The sequence below is a fragment of the Coregonus clupeaformis genome, chromosome 1 (genome assembly GCF_020615455.1).
Source record: "Coregonus clupeaformis isolate EN_2021a chromosome 1, ASM2061545v1, whole genome shotgun sequence".
Classification (NCBI taxonomy): Eukaryota; Metazoa; Chordata; class Actinopteri; order Salmoniformes; family Salmonidae; genus Coregonus; species Coregonus clupeaformis.
Window position 1 is genome coordinate 48669170 of NC_059192.1, and position 26801 is coordinate 48695970.

The following is a 26801-nucleotide window of genomic DNA, read 5'->3' on the forward strand; positions in this document are numbered from 1 at the left end:
ATCCCACCGCTCAGAGGGGTCCTGCCTTCAGTTAGAGTGATAAATCACCCAGTAAATTAGCCCAGTATGGCCAACCAGAGCCTCTGTGTGTTTTGTAGTGCAGCACCTTGCTGCTTCACTGAATTTAAAACAATAATCCATTCAAAAACATATATTTTTTTATTAGTCCACTGTTGAAACAGTCCAAAAATGTTTTGCATGTCAGCGATCAAGTTTTCAAGATATAGGACTTGTTGTAACTAGTTGTAACTTGCTACATCATCATAATGATGATTGTGCATCAAATTACATTTACATTTTAGTCATTTAGCAGACGCTCTTATCCAGAGCGACTTACAGGAACAATTAGGGTTAAGTGCCTTGCTCAAGGGCAAATGATGCATTTTGCATCATCATGATGATGTGGCAAGTTACAATTTGCTTTTTGAAAGTCCTATATCTTGAAAACATGATTGCTGACGTGCAAAACATTTTGAGACTGTATCAACAGTGGACTAATGATTTAAAAAAAAAAGTGGATAGAAGTTTTCTCAAGATTTTGTCAAGAGGATATTTTCTTTGTGTGTTGGTTTTGTCATGATGTAGTAATGTGATTAAGTAAAAACATATGTGGGCAAGCACATACACACTTTCTTACACACACAAACACAAACAGGGATAAAGCTAACATGACTGTCTTTACCTGTTGCCCTCACAGGAGAACATCCTAATGCGGATTCACTTCCACATCTCAGACGAGACCAAAGAGGACATCTGCACAGCCAAGCACTGTATCCCACACCAGAAGTTTGCCATGACGCTCTTCGAACAGGTGAGCACAAACACAAGCCTCAGTACAAACACAAGCCTCATTAACTTATTTATATTATCAGTCAATCCATTTTATTTTCATCTCAGAATTGATCCCCCCATCCATTCCTATGTCATTAACTGAAGTAAAGCCAGCTGTGCTTATCTTAGTCGTGTAACTCTGTGTTTGCAGTGTGTGTGCAGCAGCTGTGGGGCCTCCTCTGACCCACTGCCCTTCATTCAGATGGTGCACTACATCTCCACCACCTCCCTCTGGTGAGTAACCCTTTGACTGGGGAAACAGCATTGGGCTGACTGGTTCTGCCTAGTTCTGACTGGTTCTGACTAATGTTCTGACTGGTTCAGAATAGTTCTGATGGGTTCTGACTAGTGTTGTGACTGGTACTGACTGGTTCTGACTAATGTTCTGACTGGTTCAGACTAGTTCTAAAGGGGGTTCCTTCTGACCGGTTCTGACAAGTTCTGACTAGGTGACTAACACCATACATAGGGGCAAATTTCATACAAAAGTGACAATTGATGGGCACTACTCTCCATTTGAATTATGCTCCATTCACTCCACAAACAGATGATAGAATGAAAAGCTTTTCCGGTCTCTTTTCCACTGAGCAGAGCAAAAAATCAATGCTCCTTCGGCCTAGAGACCGTGATTTACACCATGGCGACCGAACATGCATTCTCTCTCTTCCTCTAAAGAGAAGTAACCCGCCAGGTTAGAAATCAGGTCACCTAGGAATGGGTAATAGCTTTCTTCATCATGGCATTATGACCTGTCTGCAAAACCTCTCTGGGCTGTGGGAGGAAGAGAGGAAGGAGGGATGATTCATCTGCATCCCTCCGTTAGGCTGCAGACTAGCTGTAGTGAGCCAGGGGCTGCATGCCTGCCTGTGTCTCCAGCTGTGGCGATGTCTGCAGCAAAGCCCTCAGGAGAGCCCCGCATCATCTCAGTCTCTTCTTCTCCCTCCATCTGTTGTATTGCTGCTGCTGTAGCAGCCAGCCAATCAGCCCAGAGTGCTTGTTATCTTATGAGCAAACTTCTTATGTAAAAGTGATGAAATGTCTACATTAATATTCCAAGTGATTAGTCTGTTATGTGTACTGTGTCGGCTCTATCTAATTCTTCAATGCTGTTTGGCCCTGTTATGAGCCCAACATCAACACCAGCCTCTCTCTCTTTGTCTTAGAGACACCCCCCCCACCCCCCACACACACACACGCACCAACTCACCCCTAACCCTCAGAGGAGTATGTTGTATCCTGACAATGTTTTATTTGCCAATAACAGGCCTCTCTCCTGCACCAGAGCACAGAGCAAAGCTACAGTATAACCCTGGAGTGTCTTTGAGGTGTACACCTCTATAGGTGGAGAGAGCTCCAGAGAGATCTGGAGAGAATGGGAACGGAACAAAGAGTCACCTTGTAGACAAAGGACTGGTCTAACGCCCTGCAGTCACATGATCAGTAGCACCAGTGTTAAGGCTGTAGCTGTAGTGTTCTCTATTTTAGTAGGATGTTTTTATCTAAAAGTGACTTACATTTAACACAGTCTGTAGGGGAGAATGGGGTAAGCCATTTTTTACATTCAGCATCACTACGTCAAGTGTGATGTAGTGTTCTTTCTAACAAAGATATCTACTTATATTTGAGCCGCCTTGGGGTAAGTGGGTGATGGTGTCCTGTGACAGGGGTTGATGGTGCTGGTAGGTCAAAGTTAAATTCATGGAATGGGGGTGTGATATATTGTATATCTTAAATGTATGCCAACATTCAGATATACATGTAGATCTCTCTGTTCAATATCACTTACCCTTCAATTTCTCAACCAGTTGTCTGGGACAGGGATGTTGTTTCAACTGAAGCTATTAAGCCCATGAAACTGGGCCGCAAAATTCTTGATATGTTTAGCAAGCTCAGACTCCATGTCATCAGATAAGACATTGTGTGCCTCTGCTACAATACCATAGCCTTTCTTTCTCACAGGTTCATGTTCATTTTCTTTTTTTGTCAATATACAGTGCATTCGGAAAGTTTTCAGACCCCTTCACTTTTTCCACATTTTGTTACGTTACAGCCTTATTCTAAAATGGATTAAATAAATACAAATCCTCATCAATCTACACACAATACCCCATAATGACAAAATGAAAACAGGTTTTTAGAAAACAATACAGAAATACCTTATTTACATAAGTATTCAGACCCTTTGCTATGAGACTCGAAACAGCTTAGGTGCATCCTGTTTCCATTCATCATCCTTGAGATGTTTCTACAACTTGATTGGAGTCCACCTGTGGTAAATTCAATTGATTGGACATGATTTGGAAAGGCACACACCTGTCTATATAAGGTCCCACAGTTGACAGTGCATGTCAGAGCAAAAACCAAGCCATGAGGTCGAAGGAATTGTCCGTAGAGCTCCGAGACAAGATTGTGTCAAGGCACAGATCTGGAGAAGGGTACCAACAAATGTCTGCAGCATTGAAGGTCCCCAAGAACACAGTGGCCTCCATCAATGTTAAATGGAAGAAGTTTGGAACCACCAAGACTCTTCCAAGAAGTGGCCGCCCGGCCAAACTGAGCAATCGGGGGAGAAGGGCCTTGGTCAGGGAGGTGACCAAGAACCCAATGGTCACTCTGACAGAGCTCCAGAGTTCCTCTGTGGAGATGGGAGAACATGAATACTTATGTAAATAAGGTATTTCTGTGTTTTATTTTAAATACGAAAAACCTGTTTTTGCTTTGTTATTATTATTATTATTTTTTTATTTTTTTTATTTCACCTTTATTTAACCAGGTAAGCCAGGGTATTGTGTGTAGATCGATGAGGGGGGAAAAAACAATTTAATCAATTTTAGAATAAGGCTGTAACGTAACAAAATGTGGAAAATGTCAAGGGGTCTGAATACTTTCCGAATGCACTGTACCTCTTCAGTGTCATTTGGTCAATTATTTCATCCCTTGCTGCTGCTCGAATGCACTTATTCCCTTCTCTCACTTCCTTGGCTGTTCTCTCAAGAACGTCAAGGGGGGCTAGACCCCTGCTTGTTTTACGTTTGTATACACAGGGCATGATGATGTCTGCTCTGTAACAATAAAAATGCACTATCTTGAGTTCAAGACATATTGCAAAAATATGTAATCATCATTTGTATGGGGTATGGCGGCCATTGGCTCAACTTACTCCAAGGCAAACATTTAGACTATATTAGCCCACACAGCTACAAGGATGCACTTTCCGTGCTATGCTTAGAACCTCGTATTGTAGCTTATAGAGACCCCAACTGATGTATAAAACAATATTAAAACTATCAACTTTGGTTTAGATACAAGCATCATGAAACCAATAACACAATGCATTCATTTGACTTTGTGAAAATCAGTTTTTTGGACCTAACTTGCTTGCCACTTTTTTCATGTGTTTTTTTCCTTCAAAGACTCCATGAAATGATGACCTCTTCCTAAATATTTAGTCACATTATTAAGTTTGTGTATGGTTTCCTAGAAACAAGGGTGGCTCAACTAACCTTTTTTGGCTCAACTTACCCCACTCTCCCCTACAGTATTTGACCTAAACTGGGATATGCTTAACACCCCGGCCATCCTACAATCTAAACTAGATGCCCTCAATCTCACACAAATTATCAAGGAACCTACCAGGTACAACCCTAAATCCGTAAACATGGGCACCCTCATAGATATCATCCTGACTAATTTACCCTCTAAATACACCTCCGCTGTCTTCAACCAGGATCTCAGCGATCACTGCCTCATTGCCTGTGTCCGTAATGGGTCCGCGGTCAAACGACCACCCCTCATCACTGTCAAACGCTCTCTAAAACACTTTAGTGAGCAGGCCTTTCTAATTGACCTAGCCCGGGTATCCTGGATGGATATTGACCTCATTCCATTAGTAAAGGATGCCTGGTTGTTCTTTAAAAGTGCTTTCCTCTCCATCTTAAATAAGCATGCCCCATTCAAAAAATTCAGAACTAAGAACAGATATAGCCCCTGGTTCACCCCAGACTTGACTGCCCTTGACCAGCACAAAAACATCCTGTGGCGTACTGCATTAGCATCGAACAGCCCCCGCGATATGCAACTTTTCAGGGAAGTCAGGAACCAATATACACTATCAGTTAGGAAAGCAAAGGCTAGCTTTTTCAAACAGAAATGTGCATCCTGTAGCACTAACTCCAAAAGGTTTTGGGACACTGTAAAGTCCATGGAGAATAAGAGCACCTCCTCCCAGCTACCCACTGCACTGAGGCTAGGAAACACTGTCACCACCGATAAATCTACGATAATCGAGAATTTCAATAAGCATTTTGCTACGGCTGGCCATGCTTTCCACCTGGCTACCCCTACCCTGGCCACCAGCTCTGCACCCTCCGCTGCAACTTGCCCATCGGCTTCCTATTTCGCAACAAAGCCTCTTTCACTCATGCTGCCAAACATGCTGACTATCCTACCGATCCTTGACTTTGGTGATGTCATTTACAAAATAGCCTCCAACACTCTACTCAGCAAATTGGATGTAGTCTATCACAGTGCCATCCATTTTGTCACCAAAGCCCCTATACTACCCACCATTGTGACCTCTACACTATCGTTGGTTGGCCCTCACTACATATTTGTCGCCAAACCCACTGGCTCCAGGTCATCTATAAATCACTGCTAGGCAAATCCCCGCCTTATCTTAGCTCATTGGTCACCATAACAACACCCACCCGCAGTATGCACTCCAGCAGGTATATCTCACTGGTCATCCCCAAAGCCAACACCTCCTTTGGCCGCCATTCCTTCCAGTTCTCTGCTGCCAATGACTGGAACGAACTGCAAAAATCTCTGAAGCTGGAGACTCTTATCTCCCTCACTAACTTTAAGCATCAGTTGTCAGAGCAGCTTACCGATCACTGCACCTGTACACAGCCCATCTGTAATTAGCCCACCCAACAACCTCATCCCCATATTGTTATTTATTTTGCTAATTTGTACCCCAGTATCTCTATTTGCACATCATCTTTTGCACATCTATCATTCCAGTGTTAATACTAAATTGTAATTATTTTGCACAATGTCCTATTTATTGCCTTACTTTCATAACTTACTACATTTGCACACACTGGATATAGATTTTCTATTGTGTTTTTGACTGTACGTTTTGTTTATCCCATATGTAACTCTGTGTTGTTGTTGTTTTTATCGCACTGCTTTGCTTTATCTTGGCTGGTTAAATAAAGGTGAAATAAAATAAATACAAATTGTGGCCCACAGATCACACCCACAACCCTGGTGTTGCAAGGTCTAGATGTCTGAGTGTGTGTTGTCTCATACTGTAGATGTCTGAGTGTGTGTTGTCTCATACTGTAGATGTCTGAGTGTGTGTTGTCTCATACTGTAGATGTCTGAGTGTGTGTTGTCTCATACTGTAGATGTCTGAGTGTGTGTTGTCTCATACTGTAGATGTCTGAGTGTGTGTTGTCTCATACTGTAGATGTCTGAGTGTGTGTTGTCTCATACTGTAGATGTCTGAGTGTGTGTTGTCTCATACTGTAGATGTCTGAGTGTGTGTTGTCTCATACTGTAGATGTCTGAGTGTGTGTTGTCTCATACTGTAGATGTCTGAGTGTGTGTTGTCTCATACTGTAGATGTCTGAGTGTGTGTTGTCTCATACTGTAGATGTCTGAGTGTGTGTTGTCTCATACTGTAGATGTCTGAGTGTGTGTTGTCTCATACTGTAGATGTCTGAGTGTGTGTTGTCTCATACTGTAGATGTCTGAGTGTGTGTTGTCTCATACTGTAGATGTCTGAGTGTGTGTTGTCTCATACTGTAGATGTCTGAGTGTGTGTTGTCTCATACTGTAGATGTCTGAGTGTGTGTTGTCTCATACTGTAGATGTCTGAGTGTGTGTTGTCTCATACTGTAGATGTCTGAGTGTGTGTTGTCTCATACTGTAGATGTCTGAGTGTGTGTTGTCTCATACTGTAGATGTCTGAGTGTGTGTTGTCTCATACTGTAGATGTCTGAGTGTGTGTTGTCTCATACTGTAGATGTCTGAGTGTGTGTTGTCTCATACTGTAGATGTCTGAGTGTGTGTTGTCTCATACTGTAGATGTCTGAGTGTGTGTTGTCTCATACTGTAGATGTCTGAGTGTGTGTTGTCTCATACTGTAGATGTCTGAGTGTGTGTTGTCTCATACTGTAGATGTCTGAGTGTGTGTGTTCTGTTTATTCTCTGTGTTACAGTAACCAGGCGGTGAGGATGCTGGAGTGTAGAGACAAGCCCACACCAGACATGTTTGGAGAGCTGCTCCGCAACGCCAGCACTATAGGAGACCTACGCAACTGTCCGGTGAGTTAGTGTACAAGCACACTTTACCACACCTTACCATAAATTTACATTATTGTCATTTAGCAGACGCTCTTATCCAGAGCAACTTACAATTAGTGCATTCATCTTTGAAGAGGCAGAGTTTCAGAAGTTTTCGGAAGATGAGCAGGGACTCCGCTGTCATGCTGTTAGGGGAAAGCTTGTTCCACACCATATACCATATTACAACTGTGATAGCCACTATATTCCACTATATTACAGCCACTATATATATTACATTCACACCAGAAATATTCTTACTTATGATGGTGAAAAAAGATAAAATATTAATGTCTTGTTGCAGGATTCTTTAGTCAAGAAATATATAATGACTCTCACACTTGCGTGTACACACACACACACACACACACACACACACACACACACAATCTAACTCAGAGGCTTGTGTTGAGTGTGGGCGGACTGGTTCAGAGGGACTTCATGTCATCACATGGGCAGTAAACACTATTCTGAGGTCAGCCAAGCTCACCACGGTCCTCAGTGCTTCGACTAACTGAACTGAAAGGACCAGGGTGGATCAACATGAGCAGCTCAAAGTATTAGCGTTTTAAAATGTAAACCATATGAAATCTCCCAGTCAAACATGACTCTTATAATTCTGATACTCCCTCCCAGCTTTATCTTATCAAACATTAAAGCCTCTAGTCTCTCTAATGGTAAACTCTAGAGTCTACATAATTATAACGAGCTGCCCCAGTATTGTACAATTACAGGCATTTTTCAGAAATATGTTAGTATAGGCTGACTTTGAGGCTTCTCCCGCTGATCTGTGTGTGAGAAACCCCAGTGCTCGCTTGTGCTGTGAGAAAGTCTCCTCTGTTTATGTCAAATATGGCGCGTGCACAATCGTTGCCCTTCAGGGGGCCTGCCGCCTGCTTGTTTCCAGCCTAACTTCTGGGAAACACACAAAAGAGGAGGGAATTTTGCCCCTCTCCGGCAAAGCAGGTCAAGATGGCAGGTGCATGTGGTGACATGCGTCCTTCTCCCACGCAAACACGCAAACACACACATACAAACAAACACACACACACTGTACCGCTTTGGCCAAAATCAGCTCTATGAAAGGAGTCCTGTGGTAACCTTCTCTTAAGGACCGCCACATGCTGCTGGGCCCAGTGTGTGGGTAGAGTGTATGTATAAAGGAAGGCTGTCTCTCTGTAATGGGCATAGAAGTGACACTTGAATTGGGGGTTGTCATTGGCCTACAGCCAGCTGACCTTTTCAGATAGCTCACTGTGAGGGGTGCCCTGAATTGAACCATCGTCAACACTGAATTAGCTAAATGGATAAAGATCACTGTCAACTTAGTACGTAATGAGTCATGGTAGACTTTGTTTGAGGATTTTTTAGTTTGTTCGAGGATTTTGTGTAGATATTTGTGATTTATTATGCTCAATTTATGTCTCATTTTTGGCCCCCTCCTTCACTCCCCCCTTCTGTCTCTTCCACTCCATCTCTTGCCCCCTACCTTTCTTCTCCCCCCTCCTCTTCACGCGCCCTCTTTCTCTCTCTCTCTCTCTCTCTCTCTCTCTCTCTCTCTCTCTCTCTCTCTCTCTCTCTCTCTCTCTCTCTCTCTACCTCAGAGTAACTGTGGGGAGAAGCTGCGTATCCGTCGGGTACTGATGAACTCTCCAGAGATTATCACCATAGGTCTGGTGTGGGACTCTGACCACTCAGACCTGGCAGAGGACGTCATCCACAGCCTGGGCACCTGCCTGCGCCTGGGGGATGTAAGACGCACGCACACTCACTCTTACAGTTTTCTTCAGATGATGCCACAAAGTTATGCTATACTGGGTTGTGTGTGCTGTAATGTTTCTAGCCACCGACACCAGAGTGCATAAAAAGCATTCTGATGTCTCTATACTCTATACTATGACACAACACACACAGTCAGGCACCATCTCCCATCTCCCTCGCTAATGAATTGTTCATGGTGTTTACCTGCTGTAAAAGCGAGCTAACCTTTGAGAACCTCTGGAGCTTTTCTGAAGTGGTACGTCTGTGAGTTGTGTTGTGATCTGATACCAATAATCCTGATGTTTGTTTGGGTAACCTGGGCCTTGGTTAATGTAAATATATGACAGGTAAAATGAATGATGGATTACTTACTGTAAGGTCCAGATTTCTTCCTGACCATATGACTTGACCAGGAGGAGAACATATTATTTAGATATACAGTATTGCAGTACAGTGTATTTTTCATTTCCATATGAGTCTTCTCCCCTGTCCCCCTCAGCTCTTCTACAGGGTGACAGATGATAAGGCCAAGCAGGCAGAGCTCTACCTGGTGGGCATGGTGTGTTACTACGGCAAGCACTACTCCACCTTCTTCTTCCAGACCAAGATACGCAAGTGGATGTACTTTGACGACGCACATGTCAAAGAGGTAAAAAACGAATAAAAAATCCATCTGGGTGAATGGTTACAGAAGTTGCCCTTATCCACCGATGTAGGATGGGATTCCTTTACCCCTAATCCTAACCAAAACCATTAACCATTTGTTTTTACTGTGTAGTTTCTGTGTTTTATTCTTCCTCTGGTATGTTTGTAGTTGAAAATCATACAAGCTATGTTTTGGCTGTACAGTGCTCCTCACTTGGGTGATGTTACTGTGAGATGAACATGAGCCATACAAGTGTTTTTGGAATCCTCTCAGATGTGAATCCTCCACTTTACAGCGTATTGTCTTTGTCTCTGTCTCTCTCTCCAGTTGCTGTGTCAAGATGGAGAGGATATGAATCTTTTAACAGCAAAATACCTGATGTTTTCTTTCATTGCTAAACAGAGGCCTGGCCCGTCGGCTCTATTCAAAGCCCTCTCTCTCTCTATGTTTGTCGCTAATTTCACCCCAGTTCCATTAGTTTACATTATTCGCCCGCTTGTTGACTCACTGGCGAGCTGGGGTTGTTTTTGATCTATTTTTTATCGATGACACTGGTGGTGTTGTCATCACAGCCCAAGGAGGGATAGTTGTCATAGGAATAGTTTAGTTTACTTTATTAACCTTCAGCGGATATTCACGCCAGACAACATTTACATCAAAAACAACAATCAACATGTATGTACAATTATTCATGGAGAGACACATGTAACCTGCCAGTCTTTATCATGGACAATGAGAGGTCTGCAGAGTTTCTGAGGACGCCAAAGCCTGTCACATGAGGTCATCTGGATGAACTCTGATTGGTGGTTCACACTGCGGCAGTGTTGTGACCAGTCATGGGTGTGAGTTCTGATTGGCTTCTCCTGCAGTTCCAGGTCAGGTCCCCTCTCTCAGTGTGACGAGGTGTGTGAGCATTGAGCAGAGGCGTTAGTTAGTTAGTTCCACATGCCTGGCCTGCTGGCCCAGCTGTGGCGTGTCTCTCGTCCCCTCTCCTGGGGGGCGGGGGGGAAATGACACACAGCTCTGTGGGCACCGAGCCCTCTCTCTCCCACTGCTCTGGCTCGCTCCAATCCTTTCTCCCGTCTTTCTTTTCCTCTCTCTCCCGCTCTCTCTACCTAGTCCCTCCCTCCCCCACTGGTATGGCTCTTTCTCCTTTATTCCATCCCCTTTCTTCAATTTCTTCTCCCCTTTCCCCCTCTCTGTACTCTACCTTCTCCCCTCTCCATTCTCTCCCTTCTACCTTCTCCCCTCTATGTACTCTCCCTTCTACCATCTCCCCTCTCTGTACTCGACCTTCTCCCCTCTCTGTTCTCTCCCTTCTCCCCTCTCTGTTCTCTTCCTTCTCCCCTCTCCGTTCTCTCCCTTCTCCCCTCTCTGTTCTCTTCCTTCTCCCCTCTCCGTTCTCTCCCTTCTCCCCTCTCCGTTCTTTCCCTTCTCCCCTCTCCGTTCTCTCCCTTCTCCCCTCTCCGTTCTCTCCCTTCTCCCCTCTCCGTTCTTTCCCTTCTCCCCTCTCCGTTCTCTCCCCTCTCCATTCTCTCCCTTCTCCCCTCTCCATTCTCTCCCTTCTCTGTTCTCTCCCTTCTACCTTCTCCCTTCTCCCCTCTCTGTACTCTCCCTTCTCCCCTCTCCGTTCTCTCCCTTCTCCCCTCTCTCCCTTCTCCCCTCTCCATTCTCTCCCTTCTCCCCTCTCCGTTCTCTCCCTTCTACCTTCTCCCCTCTCCATTCTCTCCCTTCTCCCCTCTCCATTCTCTCCCTTCTCCCCTCTCCATTCTCTCCCTTCTCCCCTCTCCATTCTCTCCCTTCTCCCCTCTCCATTCTCTCCCTTCTCCCCTCTCCGTTCTCTCCCTTCTCCCCTCTCCGTTCTCTCCCTTCTACCTTCTACCTTCTCCCCTCTCCGTTCTCTCCCTTCTACCTTCTCCCCTCTCCATTCTCTCCCTTCTCCCCTCTCCATTCTCTCCCTTCTCCCCTCTCCATTCTCTCCCTTCTCCCCTCTCCATTCTCTCCCTTCTCCCCTCTCCGTTCTCTCCCTTCTACCTTCTCCCCTCTCCATTCTCTCCCTTCTCCCCTCTCCATTCTCTCCCTTCTCCCCTCTCCGTTCTCTCCCTTCTCCCCTCTCCGTTCTCTCCCTTCTACCTTCTACCTTCTCCCCTCTCCATTCTCTACCTTCTCCCCTCTCCATTCTCTCCCTTCTCCCCTCTCCATTCTCTCCCTTCTCCCCTCTCCATTCTCTCCCTTCTCCCCTCTCCATTCTCTCCCTTCTCCCCTCTCCGTTCTCTCCCTTCTACCTTCTCCCCTCTCCATTCTCTCCCTTCTCCCTCTCCATTCTCTCCCTTCTCCCCTCTCCATTCTCTCCCTTCTCCCCTCTCCGTTCTCTCCCTTCTACCTTATCCCCTCTCCATTCTCTCCCTTCTCCCCTCTCCATTCTCTCCCTTCTCCCCTCTCCATTCTCTCCCTTCTCCCCTCTCCGTTCTCTCCCTTCTACCTTCTCCCCTCTCCATTCTCTCCCTTCTCCCCTCTCCATTCTCTCCCTTCTCCCCTCTCCATTCTCTCCCTTCTCCCCTCTCCGTTCTCTCCCTTCTCCCCTCTCCGTTCTCTCCCTTCTACCTTCTCCCCTCTCCATTCTCTACCTTCTCCCCTCTCCATTCTCTACCTTCTCCCCTCTCCATTCTCTCCCTTCTCCCCTCTCCATTCTCTCCCTTCTCCCCTCTCCATTCTCTCCCTTCTCCCCTCTCCGTTCTCTCCCTTCTCCCCTCTCCGTTCTCTCCCTTCTACCTTCTACCTTCTCCCCTCTCCATTCTCTACCTTCTCCCCTCTCCATTCTCTCCCTTCTCCCCTCTCCATTCTCTCCCTTCTCCCCTCTCCGTTCTCTCCCTTCTCCCCTCTCCGTTCTCTACCTTCTCCCTTCTCCCCTCTCCGTTCTCTCCCTTCTCCCCTCTCCGTTCTCTCCCTTCTACCTTCTCCCCTCTCCGTTCTTTCTCCTCTCTCCTATCATGGCTTTAGTCACATAAATGTATGTGCTGTACTTTCACTCCTGGATAGTTGCTTACAAAGCAGCTTTTCTCTCTCTCTCTCTCTCTCTCTCTCTCTCTCTCTCTCTCTCTCTCTCTCTCTCTCTCTCTCTCTCTCTCTATCGCTCTCTCTCTCTCTGTAAAGCCAGCACGTGAGCCAGTGAGGGTTTGGACAAAAGTGACCTGAAAACAAGGATATCCCTCCATTGTTTATCTGGCCAGCTGGACAGGAGGGCGTGGCCAATAGAGAGCTAGAGCACAGCGGCCAACTCTGTAGACCCATACACACATTTGCGCTTTCAAACGCATATACTTTGCTGATACGGTAGGGCTATCGGGACTTCCTGTCACAGATTCCTGTGCTGAGCGAGGGCAGAGCATTTGGAAAACCAGGTCGGGGTAAGAGGGGTTGGAAAATGGCCTCTCTGGCGCTTACAAAGTCAGTTAATGTTACCCAGTAGCTATTGTACTGTACATTTTTACTCATTTAGCAGACACTCTTATCCAGAGCGACTTACAGTTAGTGAGTGCATACATTTTCATACTGGCCCCCTGTGGGAATCGAACCCACAACGCTGGCGTTGCAAGCGCCATGCTCTACCAACTGAGCTACAGGGGACTACGTGGTCTTTGCTCTGTGTGTAGTTTTTACTCTTTCCAAACAGTTTGAGATTCACATCAGGGATGGGCTGAATACTCCCATCTATCCACCTTTTTTGAGTTCCCTGGAAAGTAGTGACATAGTTTCCTCTCTTCCTGGCAGATCGGGCCCAAGTGGAAGGACGTGGTGTCTCGGTGCATCAAGGGCCACTACCAGCCCCTGCTACTGCTCTACGCTGACCCCCGAGGGACGCCCGTGTCAGTGCAGGACCTGCCCTCCCGCCTGGACCTGCACCACTTCAACAGGTCCTACTACGACAGCGAGGATTCAGGTACGAGACGCCTCGCATCACACAAGATCACTGCTACACACACAGGAAGGCTGTTGCATACCACACCTGGGTTCAAAAAGTATTTGTTTTCTTTCAAATGGAACTAATGAAATAGTCCCAAAAGTGCAAAACCCGCCCATATGGTACTCCAGGCAGCTAAAAGTATTTAAAGGAAAACAAATGCAATTTAAACACCATGTATTTCTCCTTCTTGAAAACATTTGTTTACTGCTCTCTGTACTGTACTGATTAAGTTCTGGCTTGTGTGTTCTCATTATTATCTCTGATGGCTGTCTGTGTCTATTCCACTGTCATGCTGTTGTGCTTGTCTTCAGGTCGGGAGCCGTCCATCTCCAGTGACACGCGCACCGACTCGTCGACAGACAGTTACTCCTACAAGCACTCACACTCCCACCATGAGTCCATGGCCAGCCACTTCTCCTCCGAATCCCAGGGAACCATCATCTGTAACCCAAACAACGACCCAGCCTCCCACAGCAGCCTGGAGACCACAGGTAGGAGGAGGAGGAATTCAGTAGTAGCATGCACACACACACACAGACGGTAGATATATATGCACACACAAACATACATATGGTCTGTAGCTCACTCAAACACACACATACACACACACACAGAGAGAGTATACTCCCAAGCCTATACACCAGAGGAGGCTGGTATGAGGAGCTATAGGAGGATGGGCTCATTGTAAAGACTGGAATGGAATTATTGGAACGGTATCAAACACATGGAAACCACATTCCATTGAATCCATTCCAGCCATTACAATGAGCCCGTTCTCCTATAGCTCTTCCCACCAGCCTCCTCTGATATACACAGACTAAACTGTATATTAATTAATGCTTTTACCTTGAATGTATGCACACATGCAACTACTTAGGATTAAGCATGTAATGCTCACCCAAACATACTCAAGACAGATTTGTGTGTACTGTACAGAGGATTAAAGCCACATCCATTACCCAATCATGTTGATCATGGATTATGTGTCATCATGTCACGCATGTCATAACCATGTAAACGGTCATAAAAAATGTCCTCCCTCGCTTCTCGTTGTTGCTAAGGCCAAGTGACGGACATTGGGCCAGTGCAGTGCCACTCTCTGAGGAAAGGCGGGACAGTGGACAGGAAGGGCGGGGCCAGTGACAGGAAGCGGAGCTCTAGTCGTCCGCGGCGACTTGAGGAGAGGAGTCGGGGCTCTAAGACCGACGAAGCCTCGTCGGCAGGCTACCACAGCGAGGGTACGCAGGAACCAATCACACGGCAGAGCCAAGAGACTAGGGACCAATCACATGGCAGAGCCAGGGGACAAGTGACCTATGACAGAAGGGCATGATGACTGTATCTAGCAACTTAGAGCTCATCAGAATCCGTGCCTCTAGTCTTTCGCAGGTAGTTCATAGTATTTTGGTTTTACATATTTAACAAAAAGATCAGGTACAGGTACAGGAGTAGGGTATCTTGTAGTATACTGTAATATGTGTGTCCTTAACATTTTTCTCTTGTTCTGTCCAGTTAGCCGTTATCACCAAAGTTGTCACTCACGTTGCACTTTCATCCTATTATTTTCTCGCTTTCTCCGCCGCTCCCCATCAACACATGACATCACACCACTAATGTATTTATCTCCCACTCTCTGTCTGTCTCCCTCCCTCCATCTCCCTCCTCTTCTCTCTCCTGTCTCCCTGGCTTCTAGGTGAGACTCTAAAGGAGCAACAGGCACCTCGCACCGCACCCAAGTCCTCCTCCTCCAGTCGACTGAGGGATTTCAAGGAGACCATGAGCAACATCATCCACAGTCGCCCTCTCTCCGCCTCCTCCTCGGGCTCCGGGGCCCTAGGGGGTCTAGTGGCCGAGCCAGGGGCCACCACCAAGGCCAGAGACTGGGAGGCCGACAGCACCAGCAGTGAGTCCAAGTCCAGCTCCTCCGGGGGACGATACAGACCGGCCTGGAGGCCCCGGAGAGAGGCCCTCAATATAGACAGTATCTTCAGCAGGGAGAGACGCAGACAGGCTGGGTATAGTCCCCTAGGGGCCACTCTGCCTGAAGACAGTGGGGCCCCAGCCGAGGGCCCCACAGGGTCAGTCACTGGACAAGGACAGGGGCCCTTTGGTAATATGGCATCCTCCTGGACCCTGCCAACCACCAGGGGCCATAACATGGAGCAGCAGCCCCCCAGGCTCATCCAGAGGATGGAGAGCGGCTATGAGAGCAGCGAGAGGAACAGTAACAGTCCTGTTAGCCTGGACATACCTCTCAGTGAGGGACCCAATACTGCTAATGCACATAGGTACAGTAGAGTATATACATACTGCTAGGAAAGATTCCAGATGATAGTAACTCACATATCTGAAAAAGGTAGACTCACACAGACTGATAGCTACATAATGAACAGTGTATTGTATGACTGACTTCTCTGTCTTTCTCTCTCAGGGACACCGGTCTGAAGATGCCTTCCAGCTCCAGCTCAGGTCCATCATGGCGCACCGTGCCCAAGTCTAAAAGCAGCAGTGCTCTCCTGCAGGACGTCAAGGCTTCATGCAGGGGCAACAGCCACGTAAGCCTGGGTAGGTCTGAGTCCATCCGTGTGTGTGTGTGTTTCCCACAATGTGTGTGGGAAAGTGTATTTTTATGTGGGATTGTGACTGTTTTGGGGTGCATTCGGAAAGTATTCAGACCCCTTCCCTTTTTCCACATTTTGTTACATTACAGCCTTGTTCTAAAATTGATTACATTATTTTTTCCCCCCTCATCAATCTACAAACAACAGGTTTTTAGAAATGTTAGCAAATTTAATACAAATAAAAAACAGAAATACCTTATTTACATAAGTATTCAGACCCTTTGCTATGAGACTCGAAATTGAGCTCAGGTGCATCCTGTTTCTAATGATCTTCCATTGAGATGTTTGATTGGAGTCCACCTGTGATTGGAGTCCACCTGTGGTAAATTCAATTGACTGGACATGATTTGGAAAGGCACACACCTGTCTATATAAGGTCCCACAGTTGACAGTGCATGTCAGAGCAAAAACCAAACCATGAGGTCGAAGGAATTGTCCTTAGAGCTCCGAGACGGGATTGTGTCGAGGCACAGATCTGGGGAAGGGTACCAAAACATTTCTGCAGCGTTGAAGATCTCCAAGAAAACAGTGGCCTCCATCATTCTTAAATGGAAGAAGTTTGTAACCACCAAGACTCTTCCTAGAGCTGGCCGCCCGGCCAAACTGAGCAATCGGGGGAGAAGGGCCTTGGTCAGCGAGGTGACCAAGAATCCGATGGTCACCTGAGTCTCCTGAGTGGCGGAGTGGTCTAAGGCGCTGCATCGCAGTGCTAACTGTGCCACTAGAGATCCTGGTTCGAATCCAGGCTCTGTCGCAGCCGGCCGCGACCGGGAGACTCATGGGCGGCGCACAATTGGCCCAGCGTCGTCCAGGGTAGGGGAGGGAATGGCCGGCAGGGATGTAGCTCAGTTGATAGAGCATGGCGTTTGCAACGCCAGGGTTGTGGTTTCGATTCCCACGGGGGGCCAGTATAAAAAAAAATATATATATATATAAAAACACAAAAAATAAAAATACATAAACAAATAAAAATATATGTATTCACTAACTGTAAGTCGCTCTGGATAAGAGCGTCTGCTAAATGACTAAAATGTAAATGTCACTCTGACAGAGCTCCAGAGTTCCTCTGTGGAGATGGGAGAACCTTCCAGAAAGAAAACCATCTCTGCATTACTCCACCAATCAGGCCTTTATGGTAGAGTGGCCAGACGGAAGCCACTCCTCAGTAAAAGGCACATGACAATCCATTTGGAGTTTGCCAAAAGGCACCTAAAGGACTCCGATCATGAGAAACAAAATTATCTGGTCTGATGAAACCAAGATTGAACTCTTTGGCCTGAATGCCAAGCGTCACGTCTGGAGGAAACCTGGCACCATCGCTACGGTGAAGCGTGGCAGCAGCATCATGCTGTGGGGAGGTTTTTCAGTGGCAGGGACTGGGAGACTAGTCAGGATCGAGGGAAAGATGAACAGAGCAAAGTACAGAGAGATCCTTGATGATAACCTGCTCAGGACCTCAGACTGGGGCAAAGGTTCACCTTCCAAAAGGACAACGTCCCTAAGGACACAGCCAAGACAATGCAGGAGTGGCTTCGGGACAAGTCTCTGAGTGGCCCAGCCAGAGCCCGGATTTGAACCCGATCGAACATCTCTGGAGAGACCTGACAATAGCTGTGCAGCGACGCTCCCCATCCAACCTGACAGAGCTTGAGAGGATCTGCAGAGAAGAATGGGAGAAACTCCCAAAATACAGGTGTGCCAAGCTTGTAGCATCATACCCAAGAAGACTCGAGGCTGTAATCGCTGCCAAAGGCTCTTCAACAAAGTACTGAGTAAAGGGTCTGAATACTTATGTAAATGTCATATTTCCGCTTTAATTTTTTAAAATAAATTTGCAAACATTTCTAAAAACCTGTTTTTGCTTTGTCATTATGGGGTATTGTGTGTAGATTGATGACGGAAAAAAACGATATAATCCATTTTAGAATAAGGCTGTAACGTTACAAAATGTGGAAAAAGTAAAGGGGTCTGAATACTTTCCGAATGCACTGTATTTACATTGTGAACTCTGAGCAGATGGTTTATTTTAATTCATCGCTGTATCTCTGTTTGCTCAAAGTGTGATGTCACTCCTCACACCTCTTCCCCCTGCCTTGTCTTATAATGCTATTGAACAGGGAACATTATAGAAAGCTACGATATTAACGTGTGTGTGTGTGTCACACAGCAGGAGAAGGCCACAGCGAGCTGGACGAGCTGCAGGAGGAGGTGGCCAGGCGAGCGAGGGAGCAGGAGTTACAGAGGAGGAAGGAGAAGGAGAAAGAGGCCGCCATGGGCTTCAACCCCAGACCCAGCAAGTTCATGGACCTGGACGAGCTACAGAACCAGGGTAAGGCCCCAGACCAGACCCAGCCCCAACCTGGTGCTCAGCTAGAGGAGTTCCACTCTGAAGCTCATGAGTAACAGGCTTGGTGACCCATGTAGTACAGCATGTGGAAACCAGAAGAGAACAGGGTCAGGGTTCTGTATCAGTTGTTCTGTGGAGGCAGCCCTGTCCCACACTGCCTGGGTGTGTGTGTGTGTGTGTGTGTGTGTGTGTGTGTGTGTGTGTGTGTGTGTGTGTGTGTGTGTGTGTGTGTGTCTTTATGTAGCAGGTGTCTGAGTGCTCCATGTTTAAAGCACCCGGAGTGAGCTGCGTAGTGGGACTGCTGTTGTCCAACAAAAAAGAGCATTGTTCTCCCACCAACACAATTGGAAGTTTCCTCATTCAGAGGGTTAGAATGTGTGGCCGGCCAGTGGCCCAGTCACAGTGTAAAAGGATTAAAAAGCCTATTTGAATGTTCGCTGCGTTTGTAGTGGAGAGAAATCGGATGAACTAGTGGGGCTTGTAACAGTATTCACTCATTTAGGTCATGCGAGCCTGCTGCGATTCTGAAGTCAACAATAAGTCCTTAATCTTCAAAGGGTTGCAAAGACATATCATTAACTCAACCCCCCACAGTGTACCTTTTTTTTGTTTTAAATAGCTTTTTGGGATTGTTTAAAGAGCTTTGCTTTTGGTGTGGGTGTGCATATCTGTGTTTCTTAGGCAAAGGGGACGGCTATGAGCGGTGTGTGTCGGACGCTGAGCTACTGCTAGAACAGTCTCTGCGACTGGAGCAGACTGGCGAGGTGGCTGCCGCTCTGTCTGTGGTTAACAAAGCTGTATGTAAGTAGCCCTAACCTGCCTCCCTGTGCCTGCTGCCAGCCCAGCCGACCCACTATAACACTATACCACCACATACCTATCTACCTGTGTGTCTGTCTATGTGTGTCTCAGTTGGTTTCACCTGTGGGGGTATAGTGTCCTATATGACAAAGACCTACTTCCAGGCCACAGAGTCACTTGGTTTGAACCAGTCATATGACTATCTATAACAAAAAGGTTAAAGATATCCTCCAGGGATTTTTGAACTTTTACTGTTGAAAAGCGATATGCCAAGTATAAATACAGTAAAGTACACACACTAATAATAATAATAATATAATAATATGCCATTTAGCAGACGCTTTTATCCAAAGCGACTTACAGTCATGTGTGCATACATTTTTACGTATGGGTGGTCCCGGGGATCGAACCCACTACCCTGGCGTTACACGCGCCATGCTCTACCAATTGAGCTACAGAGGACCACACTAAGGGTAGACACAACTACAAAGTTCAAGGAGTAGGGCATTCAAGGAGTTGGTCTGATTAGAAGTTGTGATTTCATCGGCCTCCCCCTTTGCTTGAGGAGCAATAGAGAACAAAAGAGGGAAGTCCACCCCCTACTTGTGCTATGTCATGACTTACCTGGACCACCTATTGAGATGTCCCTTTTTTTAAGTAAATGAGGTGTTAAATGAGGTGAAAATGAGACTGGAGTGCTACTTTATGGTATACAGAATACTTGCTGCAATGCGTGTGCAACACGGTGCTCTATCGTCTCCTAGCGATAGTTTGTTGCAAAACCCTTTAGTGCCCGCAACTATAGCTCTTCTTTTATCCAAATATTTGGACATTTGTGCTTTCTGTTCAGTCAGACTTACAATAAGAGTCCTGAACCTAAAATAACCCCCCACAAACATGAGCAGGAGCAGTCTTGAATGAGTAATGACTAGGGGAAGGGACAATTTGGTCTGTCTAAACATAAGTTTGGGACGGCTGATAAGGCCAGCAGCCCTCTGCCTACCAACTGTCTCTGTCTGATGATAATGAAACGAGGCGAGTCGCCGGGGTGTTTACCCATCACCGTGGTTACTAGCCTGCCTGGCAGCGCAGAGAGGGAGGGGTCAGGGGGTGGAAGGGGGTATGGGAACCCATCGCTATGACAACCAAGTCTTCCCAAGGACAATGTGGCCTGGGTCTGTTATGTCAACATGGCAGTGAGTCTGTTGTTAGTGTGGTGTGTGTCTCTCTGTCTGTGTTTGTCCTCGTTTCCTAATGTCTCTGTGTATTGATGTGACATTCACAGTTTCACTGTCTCTGTCGTGAGCGTCTTGAATGTGTGTTTGATACTCCTGACTCATCCACGGAGGAATGCTCACACACCCAACTCTTTCTCTCTCACACGCACACACCCACTATTTCCCTTGTCAGCACCCACTAAACTCGTCTCACAAAGCCCATTCCTCCATTTCTCCCTTTAAGATCTACAGCAAGTCGAGTACTAAAAACGTCTGAACTAAAGATATTTCGCCCGCTAACCAAGACAAAGAGTTTGAAAAATACAATTTCTCAATTCAGCCCCATGATATGAGTCAAAATACCAAGGAACAGCCTTTATTTTCTTCTCAGTCTTCTTAGATATTGCGCCTAGGGAAGGGCTCAGCTTAAAACGATCAATATAATATTTTTTCCTTAACATAATTCACTTTGATTTGATTAATTTAACGTTATTCTATATGATTTAACCATTTGCCGTATGAACAGAATATTTTGTTAAGAGTCATTGTGGATCTTAATTTCCCCAGTGTGTATCATCAGCCTGTGTTCATTTTAATGTACAACACACACACATCCATTTTACTCACCAAGCGTGTTGCCTGTTTGTGTCCTCCCCCACCCCAAAACCCACCCACCCCTCCCAAACCCACCTCATTATTTCAACAGTCTAATCGTATTATTTAATTTTGTGCCAAGTGTTTTTGCATGCATCCCCATAATGCAGCTCTTTATTTTCTGCATTTTTATTTTTTTATTTTATGCTTTCCTTCCTTTTTTTTTCGCCCTGTAGCTAAACTCAGGCTTCCCATGCATGAGGGTGGCGCTAACACTCATAGCAGGACAGTGGCTGAGGCCCGGCTGCAAAAGTGCATAAGGAGAGCGCGGGGCCTGCAGCAGCGCATGCAACAGCAGCAGCAGGAAGACAGACCCCAGCAACAGGATCAGGAGCAGACAGAGGAGCAGGATCAGCCCTGTCCCTCTCCCCAGGGCCCCCCCAGGTACCAGCACTGTCTCCTGTCTGTGTCCTGTGACTCCCGTCCCCCACCTGACCTCACCTGTTCAGCCCACACCCGTGGCTGAGCTCCTCATGTGGCTCTGGAATGAGTGGAACAAGGGATCACACAGTCCTGGTTTATTCTTTAACATGCTAAATGCTTTGCAGGTAGTATAGGAAAAACACCATTGATTTGTACGTAGAAGGTGTGCTCAATGTGCATACAAACAAAGTGAGAAATGCTGTTTTCTTTTATTTAACCTAGGTTCTTTACGGTAGGCCTATGTATTTGGAGTTTTAACAGTGTGCTAATCTGATTCCTACTTCTAATCATTAATACAACATCATTTTTTCCTAACACACAATTTTACCCTTGTGTTTGAAGATTTTCAAATATTTGCAATGCCACCTCTTATTCAGTGAAAGTGTAGCTAGTGCTTCTATGTTGTTTGGAGGGTTGTGTGTGGGTGTTTACTGTTTAGTTATTGTGGAGGTTGCTGTGAGGCCAGGTCCTAGGGGGTCCACAGACACGAGTGCCTCTCCCAGGGGTCCAGTTCTGAGCCACCCCCGCCATCCCCTTGGCTCACCTGTGCCAAAGCTCTAAAGAGTCCATCTGTTACAGAAACATCACACACACACACACACACACACACACACACACACACACCCCCACACACACACTAAAGTTTTAGACCTAGAAAATGTGTAAGGTATACAGTCGTGGTCAAAAGTTTTGAGAATTTCATTTACGTCATTTAGCAGACACTCTTATCCAGAGCAACTTACAGTTAGTGAGTGCATACATAACTTTTTTTTATTTTCATACTGGCCCCCCGTGGGAATCGAACCCACAACCCTGGCGTTGCAAACACCATGCTCTACCAACTGAGCTACATCCCTGCCGGCCATTCCCTCCCCTACCCTGGCTATGACAGAGCCTGGATTTGAACCAGGATCTCTAGTGGCACAGCTAGCACTGCGATGCAGTGCCTTAGACCACTGCGCCACTCGGGAGTCATGACACAAGTATTGGCCTTCACAAAGTTCGCTGCTTCAGTGTTATGAGATATGTTTGTCAGATGTTACTATGGTATGCTGAAGTATAATTACAAGCATTCCATAAGTGTCAAAGGCTTTTATTGACAATTACATTAAGTTTATGCAAAGAGTCAATATTTGCAGTGATGACCCTTCTTTTTCAAGACCTCTGCAATCCGCCCTGGCATGCTGTCAATTAACTTCTGGGCCACATCCTGACTGATGGCCGCCCATTCTTGCATAATCAATGCTTGGAGTTTTTTTTTTTTGTCCACCCGCCTCTTGAGGATTGACCACAAGTTCTCAATGGGATTAAGGTCTGGGGAGTTTCCTGGCCATGGACCGAACATTTCAATGTTTTGTTCCCTGAGCCACTTAGTTATCACTTTTGCCTTATGGCGAGGTGCTCCATCATGCTGGAAAAGGCATTGGTCGTCACCAAACTGTTCTTGGATGATTGGGAGAAGTTGCTCTCGGAGGATGTGTTGGTACCATTCTTTATTCATGGCTGTGTTCTTAGGCAAAATTGTGAGTGAGCCCACTTCCTTGGCTGAGAAGCAACCCCACACATGAATGGTCTCAGGATGCTTTACTTCTCCGGACAAGGTGTTTTCCGGATGCCCCAAACAATCGGAAAGGGGATTCATCAGAGAAAATGACTTTACCCCAGTCCTCAGCAGTTCAATCTCTGTACCTTTTGCAGAATATAAGTCTGTCCCTGATGTTTTTCCTGGAGAGAAGTGGCATCTTTGCTGCCCTTCTTGACACCAGGCCATCCTCCAAAAGTCTTCGCCTCACTGTGCGTGCAGATGCACTCACATCTGCCTGCTGCTAATCCTGTGCAAGCTCTGCACTGGTGGTGCCCCGATCCCGCAGCTGAATCAACTTTAGGAGACGGTCCTGGCGCTTGCTGGACTTTCCTGGGCGCCCGGACGCCTTCTTCACAACAATTGAACCTTTCTCCTTGAAGTTCTTGATGATCCGATAAATGGTTGATTTAAGTACAATCTTACTGCAGCAATATCCTTGCCTGTGAAGCCCTTTTTGTGCAAAGCAATGATGATGGCACGTGTTTCCTTGCAGGTAACCATGGTTAACAGAGGAAGAACAATGATTTCAAGCACCACCCTCCTTTTAAAGCTTCCAGTCTGTTATTCTAACTCAATCAGCATGACAGAGTGATCTCCAGCCTTGTCCTCGTCAACACTCTCACCTGTGTTAACGAGAGAATCACTCTGCTGGTCCTTTTGTGGCAGGGCTGAGATGCAGTGGAAATGTTTTTGGGGGATTAAGTTCATTTTCATGGCAAAGAGGGACTTTGCAATTAATTGCAATTCATCTGATCACTCTTCATGACATTCTGGAGTATATGCAAATTGCCATCATCAAAACTGAGGCAGCAGACTTTGTGAAAATTAGTATTTGTGTCATTCTCAAAACTTTTGACCACGACTGTACATATTAGTATATAGTAATTTTTTGTATACAATACAAAATCCTCCTCTGTTTCAGAGCACAGGCATGTGAGAGATGCCTGGCCATGATTCACTAAACAGCCCATAACATGAGCCTCTTTCCTCTTCCTTCCTAGTGAACAGCCTGTCCCAATCCAAATACTGTTGACAGACGCCCAGGAGGAAGCAGTCCCGGAAGCCACCAGAAACACACCTTCTCCTCTTCACATTAAGCCTCTCCCCTCCAGTACAAACTCACTCCCTGAGCCCCTGAGCCACTCCCCTGTCGCTATGCCCCCGAGCCCTCACACAGGGTCACCCGCAGGGGGGTCCGTAGCGGAGGCGAGGGGGCGCTGGGAAGGACTGGAGATGTCAGGCGTGCTAGATAACTCCTGCCCTCATGTGAGACCCTTCCACAAGCACGCTGCCGTGTCCCTGCCTGCCCTGTGTGTGGACGGCTGGGACGAGAGCCTTACTGAGGGAGGCCATGACCAGACCCCAGCCCTGCCCAACCACCAGCCAGCTGCACCCTCACACTGGAACAGTAACCCCCCCGCCCAGACTCTGCCCACCCTTCGCCCGCACTCCAGGACACCCTCCCAAGTCAGCCACACCTCAGAGGAAAGGCGCGACGCCAACATGGAGGATGCCTACCCCAGACCGCCAGCCTTGGGCCACTCTCAGCCTCCTCCAGCCCATCAGAACCACAGCTCCCCTATCCCTATCTCCTCCAACACCTCCAGGCTCGGCCCTCCTCCTCCCCCTCCCACCCGTAACTGGTCCTGCTGGAGCCAGGACCAGCCGGCTGCCATCGACTCCCCATTCTACGCCCCTCCCACAGACTCCCACTGTCCCCCATCCGCCCCCATCAGACCAGGGCGGACCCCTTCCCCAGCATCTGGGAACTACAGGCCAGGTGCCGCCATGCCGGTGGAGCGCTGGGCAGAGAATGTGACCCGCTACTACAACTCCCAGGCTGCCCCTGTGGTGGGGTCGCCCTGTGAGGAGCTGTCGGAGCTGGACTCTCTGTACCAGGCGAGCCTGCAGGCCCCCAGCCTGCCCCGGGCCCCACGCGGAGTCAGCCCCCAGCCCACTGCCAACAAGCAACGTAAGTATACTCACTGATCAGTGATGTATATTACAACTGTAAAACAAAAAGCAATTTTTTTTTAGAGATGATGAGTGAGAAAATGTAAGTGGGAGAGAGCTGTCCATGACTAATACTGTGTATCTGTGTTTTATCTGCAGCGGCTAGGAAGATGTTGTCTGGGCTGGCTGCATCTGGCCGCTCCAAGACTCCCACAGCCGAGTTAGAGAGACATGCCTACAGAACGCCAGGCTACACCAGCAGCCCTACACAACACCCCAATGCCGGCATCCACAAGGTGTGTGTGCGTGCATGTGTTCGTTGTCCTACATGTGGCTGATTGTGAGTTTCAGGGCTGTGTGTGCTGAGGCATGTTCGAAGCTGTGTGTAGTGATGTGTGTTGAGGCTGATGATTTGGTGCAGATGTGTGAAGTTTGTATCTGAGTGATGTGTGTGGGTCAGTCCCTATGTCTGTACATGCATGTATTTGTGCAGGGCTTGACATTCAGGTAAATTTGCCAGTGGCACACCGGGTCAGTGGCTTTTCAAAGTTACTGGCCACAACATTGTAACCACTGGCCCATATTCTATTGGTGGTGTGGTGCAGCATAACAAACATGCATATTCATAACTGTTTTGATTGGATGCTAGGCTCTGATTATTATGAATGGTCAGACTGCAGTCTTGTTTTGTAAAGGGAGGACCTCGACTCATCATGATGACCTGTGATAACTGAAAAAAAGACACGGATACAAAATTTTGTTATAAATAATCATTTTATGAAAAGCATTTCATTGTATGAATTTGATTGCCTCATCCCCCCATGTTTCATTTCCTCCCCCCATTCATCTCAAACTCCTCAAGCTCTCTCTCTCCAGAGCCTCTTCTGTTGGCTGGTTCTGTCTTCCTCTCCAAGCAGTGAACCCCCACCACTTCAAAACAGCTTGCTCTGCGTTGAATTCATCAAGGTCTGGTCCCTCAATTGTGATGAACATGAGGTGGCTGAGCTGAGTTGTCGCCAGAGAGGACCTCCAGTCGGTTTCGATACGTTACATGCAGGAGAATCCCCTTTCGCAGACAGCTGTGCTGATGGCCATTGCGAGATAGATATCCACCAGGATGCCCAGGCACCTAAATCTCTTCTTCAAGTCATCAGAAAAATACAAAATTGAATGAGTTAATAGTGTTAACACTCATGTCAGTCAACTTTTAGCACAAAGCCCATATTATTCAAGTACAGCTTACCTCTCTGGAATATTTTCAGTGGCACCCTGCGGTTCTTGGCCCATATTTTATAGAGCCGGTACTCTGCCTGGACCTAAGCAGGAGTGACCCCCCTCCCGTGCCAAGAGCCCCAGGTAATGGAGGCACAGGACCTCCACATAATCTCTGCCATGGATGATAAAGCTCTCTCTGGAGTCCTGAGTGGCTTCAAGCTGTGGCCACGGACCATAGTCAAGCACTCAGAATCTAGCTATAAGGCTGTCAGCTGAAAGGTCCAGTAGCCTGGACTCCATGTGCTTGATGGTGGCTTCTCCATTTAGAATTAAACTTATTTGAACAACTATTTCCAACAACTATTTCCAACATAGTATGTCTGTATTTACAGCTTTCTGCAGCAAATGATCATTATTTACCTGTTACATTTG

At 46.8% G+C, this 26801-nt stretch overlaps 1 protein-coding gene across 4 annotated transcripts in view; it reads left to right on the top strand.

Moving 5' to 3' along the window:
• Positions 1-26801, top strand: part of LOC121569797 (inactive ubiquitin carboxyl-terminal hydrolase 54-like) — a 141249-nt gene that overhangs the window by 102223 nt on the left and 12225 nt on the right. For 3 of the 4 annotated variants that reach the window (XM_041881002.2, XM_041881019.2, XM_041881011.2), the window contains exons 5-19: positions 698-811; positions 983-1065; positions 7059-7164; positions 8787-8933; positions 9443-9592; positions 13361-13529; positions 13865-14044; positions 14615-14791; positions 15247-15841; positions 15985-16118; positions 18342-18503; positions 19203-19322; positions 21370-21577; positions 24203-25173; positions 25314-25450. In XM_041881002.2, the coding sequence (XP_041736936.1) occupies positions 698-811; positions 983-1065; positions 7059-7164; positions 8787-8933; positions 9443-9592; positions 13361-13529; positions 13865-14044; positions 14615-14791; positions 15247-15841; positions 15985-16118; positions 18342-18503; positions 19203-19322; positions 21370-21577; positions 24203-25173; positions 25314-25450 (3453 nt within the window). Of the gene's footprint in view, positions 1-697; positions 812-982; positions 1066-7058; positions 7165-8786; positions 8934-9442; positions 9593-13360; positions 13530-13864; positions 14045-14614; positions 14792-15246; positions 15842-15984; positions 16119-18341; positions 18504-19202; positions 19323-21369; positions 21578-24202; positions 25174-25313; positions 25451-26801 lie in introns of those variants that run through there. The other variant, XM_041881029.2, reaches the window with a different exon arrangement.